General features: G+C 31.5%; 1 protein-coding gene across 3 annotated transcripts in view; it reads left to right on the top strand.

Annotated features, from left to right (window-relative positions):
* Atf6 (activating transcription factor 6) overlaps window positions 1-16,008 on the top strand; it is a 243,737-nt gene that overhangs the window by 117,877 nt on the left and 109,852 nt on the right. For all 3 annotated transcript variants that reach the window (XM_015491921.2, XM_048810137.1, XM_048810138.1), the window contains exon 14: window positions 1,784-1,898. In XM_015491921.2, the coding sequence (XP_015347407.1) occupies window positions 1,784-1,898 (115 nt within the window). The remainder of the gene's footprint in view (window positions 1-1,783; window positions 1,899-16,008) is intronic.

The raw sequence follows: 16,008 nt of genomic DNA, 5'->3' as shown, positions 1-16,008 counted from the left end.
GTCATTTACATAGATGACATCTCTGACTCCATTAAAAATCCTCCAAGGCTTCTGTGGTTATATTCATTTTATTCATGAGGAAACTGGGGTTACTCAGAGAGATCCATACCCTGAAGAATGTCCACGCAAGTAGACCAAGAATTCAAAACCAGGTGTATTTGTTTCTAAACCTAGATTCTTTTCATTTTTGATGTAGCCTCATAGGCAAGATCACCTTCGTATATTTGACAGAATGGTGAAAAATAACATTTCTTCAGACTTAATTTTCATTATAAAATTTTTTAAATCATACAAACTTATGGAGAAATCTTTGGTTTTGATAATTTTAAAAAAATTTCATGTTTTACAGTATATTTGACCATATATTATATTTTAGAACCTTGATTCAGAAATGAGAATTTTAGAACTGGACCTTATAAATATCCTAATTTGGGGTTTTTCAAAATGTTACTTTAAAAGTTACTACCAGGGCTGGGGATGTGGCTCAAGCGGTAGCTCACTCGCCTGGCATGCGTGCTGCTGGGTTCAATCCTCAGCACCACATACAAACACAGATGTTGTGTCCGCCGAAAACTTAAAAAATAAATATTAAAAAATTCTCTCTCTCTCTTTAAAAAAAAAAAAGTCACTACCAAACATCTGCACTTGCATGTTTATTGCAGCCCTTTTCACAATAGTGAAAAAATGGAAACAAGCTAATTGTACGTAATGAATAAATGAAGAAAATATGGTCTGTATACATAATGGGATATTATTCATCTATAAAAAGGAAATCCTGTTATTTGTGACAACATGACTGGAACTGGGGAACATTATTCAGGCACAGAAAGAACAAATACTGCATTGATCTTGTTCATATATGGAATCTGAAAACTGATCCCATGGAAGTTGGGAATAGAATGGTGATTACCTGATGCTGGGGAGAACAGGAGGACAGGATAGATGGGGAAAGGTTGATCAATGGGTACTAAGTCACAGTTAGATAAGAGAAATAAGTTTTGGTGTTCTGGTGTGTAGAAGAGTGACCATAGCTAATGATTATGTACTGTATATTTCAAAAACATTAGAATAGAGTATTTTTAAAAAATTATTTATTTATTCTAATTTGTTATACATGATGGCAGAATGCAATTAATTTCATATTACACATATAGAGCACAATTTTTCAAGTCACTGATTATACACAAAGTATTTTCACACCATTCATGTCTTCATCCATTAACTTAGGGTAAAGATGTCTAACTCATTCCACCATCATTCCTATTCCATCACACCCCTCTTTTCCCCTCCCTACCCTTTGCCCTAACTATAAAATTCCTCCATTCCTCCCATGCTTCCCGCCCCATGGTCATTATGAGTCAGCACCCTCATATCATATTCAGCCTTTGGTTTTGGGGGATTGGCTTATTTCACTTAGCATTATATTCTCCAACTCCATCCATTTACCTTGCCATGATTTTAGAATAGAGTATTTTGAATGCCTTTACCATAATGAAATGATAAATGTTTGAGGTGATAAGTATGCTTACTCTGGTTTGAACATTATAACAACGTACACATGTATCAAAACATCAGATTGTGCCCCGGAAATATGTGTAATTTTTATGTATCAATTTAAAATAATTTTTAAGAAGTAAAAAAATAAAAATGATTTCTATAATGCTACTGATTTTTTTTGTTGAAAAGACTCTTATAATTCAGACATAGACTTAAGAGTAGAAAGTATTTTGGGGAGGATTAGACATTTTTTACTTGTTAACACTCTACCTTTTTCTTACTTTAGTAGGAACTCAGGGAATGAGCTACAAGTGTACTATGCTTCACCCAGAAGTTATCAAGACTTCTTTGAAGCCATCCGCAGAAGGGGAGATACATTTTATGTTGTGTCCTTTCGAAGGGTAAGTTCATTTTGAAAAAATATGCAAATATTTGTAAGTACTTACTGTGTATAAGACATTGGGCTGAATATTGTTGGAGATAGAAAGATGTGAGAGATAGGAAGCAATCAATATAGAATAAATATGTGAGTGGAATACTCTCAGTGCTATATATATACTTGACTTTGAGCTGTTTAGCATCATGAAGGCACACATGGAATTAGACTATGACTGTATATTTAGAAAATATAAGCTGTGTATTGATCTTTATTCTCAATTATCCCTATAACCATACTATGTGTTTATAACCAAAGGAAAATTAAAAGCATAAACATTTCATATTTAGGCTTTTAAAGCCAATTTCCATTTGGTTATTGAGGAATTTAAGATGAATGTAGGTTTTAGATGAATTAAAGATGAATCATGGACTCATTAACATATTGTGGAATGTTTAGATCTGTGTTCTAGGGAATCTTTATTCCTCTTTCTTCTCTTCAGTATTTACTTTGTTGGTGAAGAATACATTAGATAATCATTCAGGTTATGCAAATGTAAATGTTTATACTAGCATGGCTGAATTTTACAGATGTTAGACTAAATGGAAACAAATGTATAGCTATTTACATTCCATTTACCTTTCCTACAAAATGACAATATATTCTTCATAGAGGTGCCATGTGAATATCTCTATAGAGTGCTGTATGTTAAACCAGAAATATATAAGTGACTTGGAATTCCTCAATGGTTTATAACCTAAGCCTTCCTTCCTTTTTTTTTTTTTTTTGTCTTTTTTTTAAAAAAAAAGAATATGAGGGGATGTATATGGCTAGAAGTAAGTTTATACTAACAATAGAAATAAATAATTGATTCTCTGATTATTGTTGCTACTCACTATTACTAAAATTCTCAGTTACTAGTAATTCTTTTCCTAAACTATAAATATCTAGCAGCTCAGAATTTTAGGGCAAAAAATTTTGGCATTTGTTGATTAGGGAGATAAAATGTTTTATATATTTTTAGTTATTATTCATATATCCTAAGATATCTGGAATTCTTTAGACATGGCATCTCATGATCTTTGCCTTTTGATTGGATTCCTTATGTTCACCTTATTCACTCAGACAGTTTGTGTATTTCTAAAGTTCCTTTTTAGCAGCAAGAGGGCAGCTAAGAACAGGGTTTCAGCAAGACTTCAACTGTATTGACTGATGAGTATTTACTATTGATATAATTGTTTAAAATGGGGAGGGAATATACTTTTAAAAAAGGTGTCTACCACTATGTGGAGACTGATGGATGTTAAAACAAATGCATTAAAATGTATGTTATGGAGGTTACTACGGAATAATATTTTTAACACTCAAGTAGTCAAATAGTTTTCTTTCATTGTTTAATAGTTCAGAACACTTTATTAGTTGATGAAAGCAATATAATGTATATAAGAAATAACAGTTATGAAACCATGGATTGAAGTCATGGTTAGTAGCATTTTTCTGGGGAAGAAAAAAAGTTATTTTAATAGATATAAAAATATTTTTATATTTAATAGATATAAAAATAGGTATAAAAATAGATATAAAATATTTCTTAATAGAAAAAATATTTTTATAAAAGAAGATGCGCAGAGTTCTTTTTAAATAATTTTTTATTCGAATTTGCTATATATGACAGTAGAATGCATTACAATTCATATTACACATACAGACACAATTTTTCATATCTCTGGTTGTATACAAAGTATATTCACACCATTAGAATCTTCATACATATACTTAGGATAATGATGTCTATTTCATTCCACCTTCTTTCCTGTGCCATCTCCCTTTCCCTCCCATCCCTTCAGAGTTCTTTTTTTTTTTTTTCAAATAGACAAGTTGCACTTTCCAGCATGTAGGAAAAGCTGTTTCTCATTAGTTTACTGTGAAAAGTACTGTTAGAAAATTAATGATTTCCACTCCTACCCTTTGATGTTCAGGCAGACTGTTGAGACTGTCTCAACATTTTGTTTAGATTTTTCGTTTACTAATTGGTTATTTATCACTTTTTAGCATTTTATGTTAAAGAAAAAGTTAGTATAGACCCAGATAGCAGAGTTACTAAACAATAGTCTTGCATTTTTTCTTAACTGTAGGAGAAAGGGATTTAATTTTATTGTGATGACTTTAAATTATGTCATGAGACAGGAATTTGGTTCTTAAATACCTAGATTGTTCTTTTTGCTCTTGTTGTTCTTTTTGCTCTTGTCATTCTTGGTCTTTTCTAAAATACTTTCCTAAAATGCAAGTGGCATTACTTGTGCAGGGGGGGTGTAGACTTTTTCTCCCACTTAGGTTATTAATTTCATTGGCAGAAATTAGTATAATGGAAACTCACAAATGCAGAACTTCTGAAGCCTCAAGTTTCTGCTTTGCAGGAACTGGACATTAATAACACAGCCAATAAACAAGCCATATTTTTTTATATTGAATATATATTTTTAAATGTTTTAATAACTGGAAAAAGTAGAAGTAGCCATTGACTGTTCATTGTACCATTATTTAATAAACAAAGTCTCTCCCAAACTTACACTCCCTCATGCCCGACATTCCTGTACCCTTTAATCTTATTACAGTTGAGCTGCTGACATTATTTCTCTAATGTAGACACACTCTTGGATAACTACTGAGCTCCTGGTATAGGTCAGCAAGAAAGAATGCTTATAGACCCAGACATTTTGACAAAGGCCCAAAAAGTTTTCTGTTCTTTCCATTTTTTTTAAGTGTTTTTACCTCTACCTTAGTATTCATAACTTGTTTCCCTCTAACTACCTTGTCTTTTCCCTTTATCTTTTAAATGTATTAAAACATTTAATATGATTTGGAGTGCTGGGGATGGAGAATAACATTTTTCTCAAACTTCCAAGTCACTTTGAACGTGTCATAACTGATAACATGAATAAGAAAAAAGCTAAATAATATATTTTTTTCTTAATGTGTTTTTATGACGGTCTTTTTAGAGAGGGAGAGGATATTAAAGAATATAACAATAATTTCAAGAGCATGAAACAAAAATATTCAGAAAAGCTCAAGTAAAGTTAGATAAGAAAGTGATTCAAGAGAGGGGAAAAAAGAAAACATTGAGAAGAAAGGTGGGGAAATATATTAGTTTGTCTATCATTTCAATAAAAATTTTAATTTTACCCTTAGATGCTTCTTTCTCATGTAGCAATATCTAGAGAAAGGATTTTAAAAAAATCTTTCTAGGGTTGTTTCTTATTAAGAATGGGCTCTTGGACTGGGATTGTGGCTCATTAGTAGAGTGCTTACATACCATGTATAAGGGACTGGGTTTGATCCTCAGAACTGCAAAAAAATAAAATAAATGTATATTTAAAATGCAATAACAACAACAAAAAGAATGGATTCTCTTTGATTCAGTTGGCTCTGAATGTCTGTTTGCCAATATATCCCTACTCATTTGATATTTCTTTTTCAAATGAGATTGATGCCTACTTTTGGAAATTTTTATTTATTTATTTTTAAGTTTTCTGTCCTATAAATAAAGACTAAACACTTGAAAGTATCTTTTCATCTATTTCAAACACTTGCATAATAAAAGAGGAGAAACTGAGCTGCAGGTAGATATATGCCTGCCTCGAAGATGTTTGTTTCTCCCTCTTTCCAGGTATTTCATGTATTCTAGGTATAGTACCATACCATATTTGAGCATTTCAGTCCTTCTTGGTCACTTACAAAACATTTATTAGCATTTCATATATAGGTATGGATTCTAAGGAGAACCTTAAATAATAGGGACTTACTATAGGATATGTAGAAATTGAAGAAGCACAGAGGACTGGCTCAGCAGCCAAATAGTCCCTCTGTGCTTACACTGTATACACTGGAAGGTACACAAGTCCTCATGGAAAACTGAAATAATAACTTGTTGTAACTCCTTATTCAACATCAGGCCCAGCGATTCTACTTTAGTCTTTTTCACACGTTACTGATTCAAACTTAAAAAGGTGGTCACTGTCTCATATGAAGGAGTACTATGGCAGTCTTGGCTCATGCTTCATGTTCCATTCATTTGTGACCAGGAAATAGGGTTGGTTTCGTTAAAGGTTTCTCTTGCTTTGTAAGCTAGCAACTTTAAGCAGAAGGAAGAGCCTGGGGCCACTCTTCTGGGCTGCTGTGGTGGGTCCTTATACTTCATGAACTTTATTATACCACACAACCCATATTAGTATTATTTTTAAAATTCTTTCTTCTGTTGGTTCCTAATTCATCTAAAAGGCTCATCTCTTATCTATTTTTTAAGCCTCTTAAAGATGGGAAGTGTCATGCTTCTTTTTTGTGGCAGGGGGTGAATACCAGGGATTGAACTCAGGGGCACTTGACCACTGACCAATATCCCCAGCCCTATTTTGTATTTTATTTAGAGACAGGTCTCACTGAGTTGCTTAGTGCCTCACTTTTTGCTGAGGCTGGTTTTGAGCTCGCGATCCTCCTGTCTCAGCCTCCCGAGCTGCTGGGATTATATGTGTGTGCCACTGTGCCAGGCATGTCATATGCTTCTTTATTAGCACCCTTACACTCAGCACAATACCTGCCACTCAGAATTGTTTTAAGCACATTTCGCTGAGAGAAGTCACAGTGATGAAAATTCATTGATTTTCATGATCATTTAAAAGCTGTTTTCCCATTGTTTTGTTTAAAGAAATTTGAATCTATTTTGCTGATTCAAGTAACATAAGCAGTGCAAAATCCCACAGAAAGTTTAGTTAGTGATGACTTCTCTTTTGTTCAATTATGGTTTCACTAGTCAGGGATGAATCAGCTTTTTTTCTTTTCTTAATCTTGAGAACTAAAGAAATTACTTAAGTGAAATGTTTGACAGCCTTCTACATCAATAGGTAGAACTTGGAGGTACATTCTTATTTTTAAATATTTGATGGGAGCAATTTGAAAGGGGTTGTTGTTAGACCTCACTGCTTTTTTTTGGTGGGTGGTGTTTAGTATCTGTATAAATTCAAGCCACATGAGTCAGAAACTTGAAATTTAGGACAGACTCTAGGAAATCCTCTGATAATTGCAAAAAGGTTGACTAGTGATGTTATTTGTTCAAAATGTTTGCCAAAGGTTTATTCCCATAGTTGGCCACCGAAAAAGTCTCATAGAAAACAATATTTCCTAAATTAATGCCTAGATTAATACCTAATACATGCAGAAAGGCATGTTTTTCTAATGCATGCTATTTCTAAGAAATTTATGTTTACTTATATATATATATCCTGTATAAATGATATACACAAAACAATTGTTATATATATTTGTGCACCCATGTATGTTCATGACAGTATGTGTCTAAAATCTTCATAGGCAGGAAGAATTGCCTAGTAACCAAAGGAAATTAGTCCATTTATAAACTTCCTTCAAAAAGATCCAGCTTCATCATTTGTTTCTAAGATTTTACATCTTAAAGCATACATGTGGATCTTTGGCTATTTTTTAATCTCTACTTTCATGTTGTGTCAGCCAAATTCTGCCTGGAGAAAAGTGTGAATAAATGAGTTTGGCAAGACAAATTTTTAAAAAAAAAGTGTTATCAGAGAAGAGGGAATTAAAAACTACTTATTTTGGAAGGCTTTTTTTCTAACTTTTAATAAACAGGTTGTAAAAATTAGAATAGGGTTGTCTATTCACTTAACTTAGGTTTACTTAATTATTGTATCAGCAACATTCTCTCTGTATATCCTTTTTCTATTGTATATCATTACATATAATTATTGACAACTTTAATATATGCAAACTTAATAGTTAACAAAGCTCTGTCCAATGCATAAGCTAATTAGTTCCTTACATACTTATATAAGTATTTCTAGTCCTATTTTATAGATGAAAATTGAGGCAAAGAGGTTGAATAGTTTAAGGAATAAAAACTGTAAGCATTAAAATGAGGACAATTGAGGGATTCTAAGTTAATACAATGATTTTTTTTCTTCCCATACAGAGTCTTTTTTCTTTATATCTAGTGCTTTTAGATATATTACAGATTATATAAATAGCAAATTATACTTGCCTTCCAAAACCAAATTTGTTGCCAAATCTGCTAGACAGCTTTGGTGGAGTTTTTACTTCAAATTATCTGTTTGTTAAAATTACCTGGTTACATACAGATTAAGCACTTCATTAAGTTACATTTTTGTAATACCAAAGAATAACTTAGGGATTGGGGTTGTGGCTCAGTGGTAGAGTACTTGCCTAGCATGTGTGAGGCATTGGATTTGATTCTCAGCACCATATACTAATAAATAAAATAAAGGTCCATCAACAATTAAAAATATTTTTAAAAGAATAACTTAACAGTCTAAAGATTTTAAATACAGCTTCTAATTTTAAAACAAGGAATAGAATAAATAGGCCTTGGAAGTTCTGTTTTTTCAAAATAGTAGCGAATTATCAATGTGTTGAAAAAGAAATATTTTTGCTGTTTCTTAAAAAGGAAGTATGTTATCCAAAGCAGACTAATTTTAATTTTTGTTTCCTTAGAGCTTCTCATTGAGAAGAGTAGTTTTTATGTGTAAGTGAATTCTGTTATGGATTCTGTATGAGGCATGCTAGATCCTTGAGATCAGAAACTTTTGATCTCAATCTCCTTGTTAAATATGATTTACAGTTGTGTGGTTTTAGGGGATTTAGTCATTTGTTCCTTGGCTCTATGACAGATTGCTTGCTAACATAAAAAAACATTTTTATGGGTTCTTGCTAAAATAAAAAAGAAAGTTTTATGTTTGAAAAATGATTTTTCAATAGTCTATATAACTAGAATTTGCATAGAATAGCCATTGACACAAAGAATAATTTAAAATATTTATTTTAATTGATACACAATTGAACATGTTTATATGAGGTATTGTGTGATATTTCAGTACACATATACAGTGTGATGATTGTATCAGGGTAATTGACATATCCATCATTTCAAACATTTATTATTTCTTTGTGCTGGGAATATTCAAAATCCTCTCTTTTGAAATGTAAAATTAATTGTTGTCATACATAGTTATCCTGTTGTGTTATAGAACATTAGAAATTATTCCTCCTGTCCAACTGCAGCCCACAAATAATTCTCTCTCCATCCCCCTCCCTTTCCCAGCCTTATTCCAACAAAGCAAACTCATGAATAATATGAAGTCTTTAAAATTCTCAGAATGAGGGGCTGGGGTTGTGGCTCAGTGGTAGAGCACTTGCCTAGCATGCCTGAGGCACTGGGTTTGATCCTCAGCACCACATACAAATAAATAAAATAAACATCCATAAACAACTAAAATTCTCAGAATGAGGGACAGATTCATCTAGATCAGGATAGTTTCCCAAGTGTTCATTATTTGTTTGCTCTATTTAGTAGTTGTACTATTTTATAATGTATTTTTCCATATGTAGTTGTTTCATCTCCCTTTTTAGATTGCATTTTGAAAAATAGCCGTAGCAAAAAACAACAGAAGTTGTCAAATTACAAGGTAGGCTCATGAATTAATGATTTGATTCTTGAAGAGCTGGCAGTTTTGTAATTTAAATTTAGTAATAATTTATGCAGTGTACAATATGTCATTCTTTAATCCTTACAATATTCCTATGAGACAGGTAGAATTATTATTCTCATTTTATAGATGGAGAAACTGAGGCACAGAATTCATTAATTTTTCTATTTTGACATAGGTTGAAAGTGGCAGAACCAAGATTTGATCTAAAATAAGTATTGCACCACTGTTTCATTTCCCTGCATTGCCTATATAAAACTTTTATATACAAATGTCATACCTTTTAAAGGCATCAACTTGGAGTTTAATTTCATTGCTCTGTTCAAAACATGTTTTGAGTTCCTTTGGGTTTATTTTTCAATGAGAATGAGACCAAGACAAAGCCCTGTGGAAAACAAAGCCGAAGGCCATTTAAGGAAATAGTGTGGGAGGAACAAGAATTAACAGGTAAATACAGAGGAAATTATTAGAGATATAGAAGGAGAATTGGAAGAAGGGGAAAAAAATCAACCTGTTTATTTTATTTTAAAATGTGGAGTCAAGGAAGAAGAGTTCAAATGTAGGTGATCAGCACTATCAGATGTTACAGAGCTCTCTGAGAACGAGAAATGAAAAATACCATTTGGTTTTTGTAAACATAGAAATCATTGGTGACTTGAGATCACATTTATGGTAGAGTAATCAGAACAGAATCCCAACTAAAGACAGAAGAGAACAGGAGAGAAATTAGATGGAGAGTTTGGTAAATTTGACCCTTAAAGGAAGAAGAGATAGCCTAGATATAATTAAAGGGAAGAGAACTGAGGATTTATGTGTCTGTTTTAAAGACAGGAGCGCTATAAAGGTAGAGTGTTAGATAAAGAGACTATTATGATTGGTTTACATACATGTAAATGTAAGAATAGAGCTGTTTTATCCTTGACTAATGTTCTGAAGGAAAATAAATAAGTCAGTGTTTGTTCTTCATCTGTATTAATGTTTTTCTGTTTAAAACAAAGCATGGAGAAAGTTGAAGAACAATTTTTGATAGTTTATTTGAAGTAGTACTACAAAGAAAAATGAAAGAGCATATGGATCTAAAACCAGATTTACAAAAATAGAATAATATTTAAAGTGTTCCTTGAGAATCAAAAGTTTTCCAAATCTTGAAAATGGAGGTGGTTTTTAATAATGGCAATGAGTTTTAAAAATATAAAAGTTGATAGAACTGTTTCTAATTAAATTTATTTATAAATAGTCTTAGAATTTTTTCTCATATAAAGAAACTAGCAAAGTAGTCTATTAAATCATTTTACATTTAAAAAGAAATTGTTACAAGTTTTTGATGATGTCACAAAACTTAACTATGGAGGGAGCAATTATTATAGTTAGAAAAACTTGATAATTTATGATCTGACTCATGATTAAGGTCTGAAACACTCATGTCATTTCCTTTCCTTCCCCTATATGCAATGACTTGTTCATTTTGGATCCTGAGTTGTTTAACTTTTGACATTAGCAAATCTGAACACTGACACTCAGTGGTTTTTCCTGAAAAAATCTTAAGGCTAATGATTGTGTGATATTTATTTTAACACATTGCTGGTAATCCACAATGGAACTCTTTTTGGGGTAGACTTTGAGGTTGTGTATAATCCATAATATGGATATCACACTTTAAGCCAGCAGGATGGATGATTAGCTGCGAGTAGAAGAGAATACGTATGTGTTAAAAAAAATACCTTTATTTTTTAATATTTTAAAAATTGTAGATGGACACAATAGCTTTTATTTATTTATTTATTTTTATAAATAAATAAATACGTATGGAACCTCAGTTCCAACTGTTGGAAACTGGAAAATTTATAAAAACTTGTAGAATAAATTACCATTTGTAAAACCATTTGTCATGGTCTTTGTCATTCTCAAATAAAACTTTAATTTTGTGCTGTTATAATCAGTAACATTTGAACATTTAGTGTTGTTCTTGAATTTCTATTCCATTAACTAATGAGGAGTTAGGAACTATAATTCTGTGTATCCAAGAATAAAATATATGGCTGATTTGAATTTAATTCTTTGCTACATGAAGTAAAGATTCATTATTTAATATAACTTATAATTAAAATTAATAGTAAAATTTTATATGCCATGCCAATGCTGTGTATTCTTTAAAGTAAAGGTTAGGGGTTTTTTTTTTTTTTTTTTTTTTTAATTTTTTTAGAAAACAAATATTTTTGAGATATATAAAAACAGTATTTAACTGTGCATTTTATAAGTTTGGACAAGTATATGTCTGTGAAACCATCACCATAGTCAAAATAATTAGCATGTCCATCATTCCCAGAAGTTTTTGATTTCTTCATATCCTTCGTGTTCATTACTGTCCTCTGTCACCAGGCAATCACCCTTCATTCTGTTACTATAGTTTACATTTTTTAGAATTTTGTGTAAAAGGATATACATATTCTTCCAGAATAATTATCTTGAGATTTATCTACATGGTTGCATTTCTTAGCTGTTTTGGTATAGTGTTTCTAATTTGTTTCTTCATTCATTTTACAACTTTTGGCTACTACATATAAAACTATTATGAATATCTATAAGTCTTTGTAAAGAATATGTGCTTTCATTTGTGTAAATATGTAGAACTGGAATGGCTAGGTTATGTAGTAAGTATATATTTAAGAAACTGCCAAACTATTCCCCAAAGTGGTTGTACATTTTACATTACCACCAGCAGTTTATGTGAGTTCCAGTGCCTCCATACCCTGGCCAACACTGACATAGCCAGTCTTTTAGATTTTAGGGATTCTAAAAGGTGTGTAGTAATATCTCATTGTGGCTTTAATTTTAAATTATTAACATTTCCCTAATGATTAATAATTTTGACTATCCTTTTATGTGCTTATTTGCCATCTATATATCATCTTTGGAGAAGTCTCTGTTCATATCTTTTGTTCATTTTTTAAAATTGACTTATTTTCTTATAATTGATTTGGGACTTATTTTTGTTCATTTGTTTGTTTTGTCCTGTTTTGTTTTAGCAGCTTGAATCAAAACCCATTTAGTATTTCACAGTTTCTGTGGATCAGGAAGCCAGGCACAGCTTTTGAGTTTTCTATTGCAGGGTTTAATCTAGGGGTACAATCTCATTTCAAGATTCAACCAGGGAAGGATCCATTCCTAAATTCACATGATTGTCAGAATTTAGCTCCTTGTGGGATGTTGGACTGTTTTTTGCTGTCAGTTGGAGATTTCTCAGTTCCTTCTTCCTGGGTCTCTTCAAAAATCAGCTCACAACATGGCAAACAGCTTCATTGAAGCCAGCAGGGGCATGTTGGTGCATTCCTGTAATTCAGTTACTCAGAAGGATGAGGCAGGAGGATCATAAGTTTGAGGCCAATCTGGGCAACTTAGCAAGACCCTGTTTAAAAATAAAATATATAACTCAGAGGTAGAACCCTCTTGGTTCCATCCCAAGTAATCTCCCCAAACAAACAACAACAACAACAACAAATGCAAGGAAGAGTTTATGTCTGGTAGTTTATTATAATTACAAAGGATTCTGATGAACAATCATGTGGGAGAGACACACAGGACAAAATATGTAGGCGGAGCATGAAGCTTCCTGGCATTTCCATGTGTTCAGCAATCCATAATCTTTGACAGTTCTTTTTATATTCCAGATACAAGTCTTTTATCAAATATGTGATTTGGAAATATTTTCTCCTGATTTTTTACTTGTCTTTTAATTTCCTTATCACTGTTTTTTAAATAGAAGAAAATTTTAATTTTGATGAAGTCTAATTTGTCAGCTTTTTCTTTATGGATTGTGTTTTTGTTCTCTTAAGAAATACTTTGGGGGCAGGAATGATGGTGGGATGAGATGAACATCATTACCCTAGGTACTGCACATGTGGTGCAACTTTACATTGTGTATAACCAGAGAAATGGAAAGTTATACTCCACTTATGTATAATGAATTGAAATATATTCTGCTATCATATAACTAATTAGAACAGTTTTTTTTTCTGTAAATTAAAAAAAAGAAATATTTGTCTAACTCAAGGTCACAAAGATTTTTCTCTCATGCTTTTTATTTTAAAACTTTTATGGTTTTACCTTTTATATTCAGGTCTGTGATCCATGAGTTAATTTTTTATATGGTTCTAGGTATGGATCAGAGTTCACTTTTGCTTATGAATATACAGTATTGTATGATATTCAGTACTGTGTTTTCATCCAATAGCTTTTTTTATATTCATCCAATATCTTCTAAAGGAAAAATTAAAGCAAAGCCAAGTTAAAAAGATTATACCAGGTTGTCCGTTTTCCTTGGTTAGCCTTGTAAGTTTGCACATTTTGCTGTAACTTTGTAAAACAGTATTCTGTGATTGAACTTCTTTAATCTCCAACTTCCAGTCCTTGTACTTAACCAATGAAATGTTATTTATATGTTCTCTGGGAGCATAACATATACTATAGATAATTATAGCAAAAATGTAATGGGTAGCGAAAGATATTGCCAAACCAAAATTCTGAGGACCAGACAAGACACACATGTGCCTGGATAGATCAGTGCTAGGAAACCCAGAAAAGTAGTGAAAGAGGAACTAAATATAAGGTTCTTATAAGAAATGTCTGCTACTTGTTTAGTGGTTTGTTTTCCTTAATTTAGTTTAAAAAAAGCTTTATTATCAGACTTAGAATGAATCTTTTAAAAATGTATATTATATATTTATACATATGTATATATTCAATGCATTGGCTTAAAGAGTTAAAAAAAGTAAAAAGTATAGTTTTTTTTCTATAGCATTATGCAGTCTTATTTAGAAATTAAAAAAAAAGTTTTTCCATTCAGCTGTGAGTCAGCTTTTAGTTTAGTGGGGAAAAAATGAAATTTGGTGGGGGGCGTGGCTGATGCAGCATATTTTCTGTAGACAATCATATAACATGGGCTTTGGAGTCATATAAATCTAGATTTTTATCCAGCATTGTTCTACTACTTACAAAAACTTAAAAACTTTAGGGATATACTATTCAGAGCCTCAGTGTTTTTACCTCTAATACAGTATATATAAATAGTTACCTCTTCCTGGCTTGTTGAGAAGTCTGAGTGAAATATTAAACCAAGTACTGACATAGTTCTTAAAACATAGTAGGTATTCAATACATTGTTTATTTCTCTACCTTCAGTGAATTGACCTTTGAAGCACAGGGCTACTATATGAAGAACTCATAAATGATTAGGGGAGAGTTTTTACAGGAAAGGTTATCAGAAATTTGAAAGGAACAGCTCTTTCCAAACAGAAAGATAGCTAGAATCTTTTTCAGTAGTCTGTAACTTCTTCTAGTAGTCTCTCGAAAAAGTGATTTTGGAGTTTTTAAAATGTTTCTTGTATTGATTCTAATTCAACATTTGTTTCACATGGTGTCTACAGAAAGTCTAGAAGTATTACAGTATCACAGAAAACTGAGTAACAGCAGATATAAGTTTTCAGGGTTTATTCAATTAACTAGATCACATTCATTTGATCACATCACATTCATTAAGTGACATCAGATGATAATTGGAAGAAACCGTGTAGTCTTTTTTTTTTTTTTAAATATTTTCTTAGTTGTAGATAGACACAATACCTTTATTTATTCATTCATTCATTCATTCATTCAAATATGGTGCTGAGAATTGATTACAGGGCCTCACACACTCGAGGCAAGTACTTTACCATGAGCCACAATCCCGTATTGACATTAGATAGGAGCCACATGACATGTGTCTTGAGTTCATCCAGAAGATGTAATAAACACTGTATTTATTTGTACCACAATGCCAACTTTTATAGTTTTCTTTGAAATATTAATAACTTACACACATAATCATATAGGTTTTAAAAAACTACATCAGCATAGGTTTCATAATTGTTAAATAGATATAATTGCACAAGGTTTTGAGTCTATTTTTTTTCAAGAGTCTTATTTCTTATTTGCAGATAATCTGTTACCTGACATATTTATATAAGTTCACAGGTTATTAAGAAGATTAAAAATTAATAAGATAATTTGAATTCAGATTATAAAATAGTTAAAGTCTATTCTGATGAAGCAATTTAACTTAGTCCTGAGGCTTTGGGTCTGCTTTCTAGTTACAAAATTTATTTTTTAGTAAAATATTTAAGTATATATAATTACCTATTAGGTTGCTGGTTATTTAAAAGGTACTGTTTTCTTAGTATTTTTTGCCAATATTTGTCTTATGGGGACCAAAAAAATTCAAAATAAATTGTTTATTTGTAATTTTTTATCTTTAGTTCAGTTTTATGCAGTTGAACTTGGTTCTAAAATAGAAAATTTGGGAGGCATATTTTCCATCTACCAAAATGTGAATCTTCATTTTATTTTGAAATAAACACTTCTGTTTTAAGAATGTGAATGGTAGTAGTAAATGCCAAACTCTCCCTCCCAATTTTTTAAACTACTGGTACCTTTTTTATTTAAGAGAAAACATAAATATGAGATATTTTCAGATCATAAAAGGTTTCTTTTTTCGAACCTTTTAAGAATGGATTTCATTATTCAAAAAACTATAGTCATTCTAAGTTGTGACTGCCTTTTAAAATACCCCCCCAC

This window comes from Marmota marmota, unplaced genomic scaffold (assembly GCF_001458135.2).
Source record: "Marmota marmota marmota unplaced genomic scaffold, marMar, whole genome shotgun sequence".
NCBI classification, from domain to species: domain Eukaryota; kingdom Metazoa; phylum Chordata; class Mammalia; order Rodentia; family Sciuridae; genus Marmota; species Marmota marmota.
The sequence above is the reverse complement of the archived record's forward strand: the minus strand, read 5'-3'. Positions and strand labels throughout refer to the sequence as shown.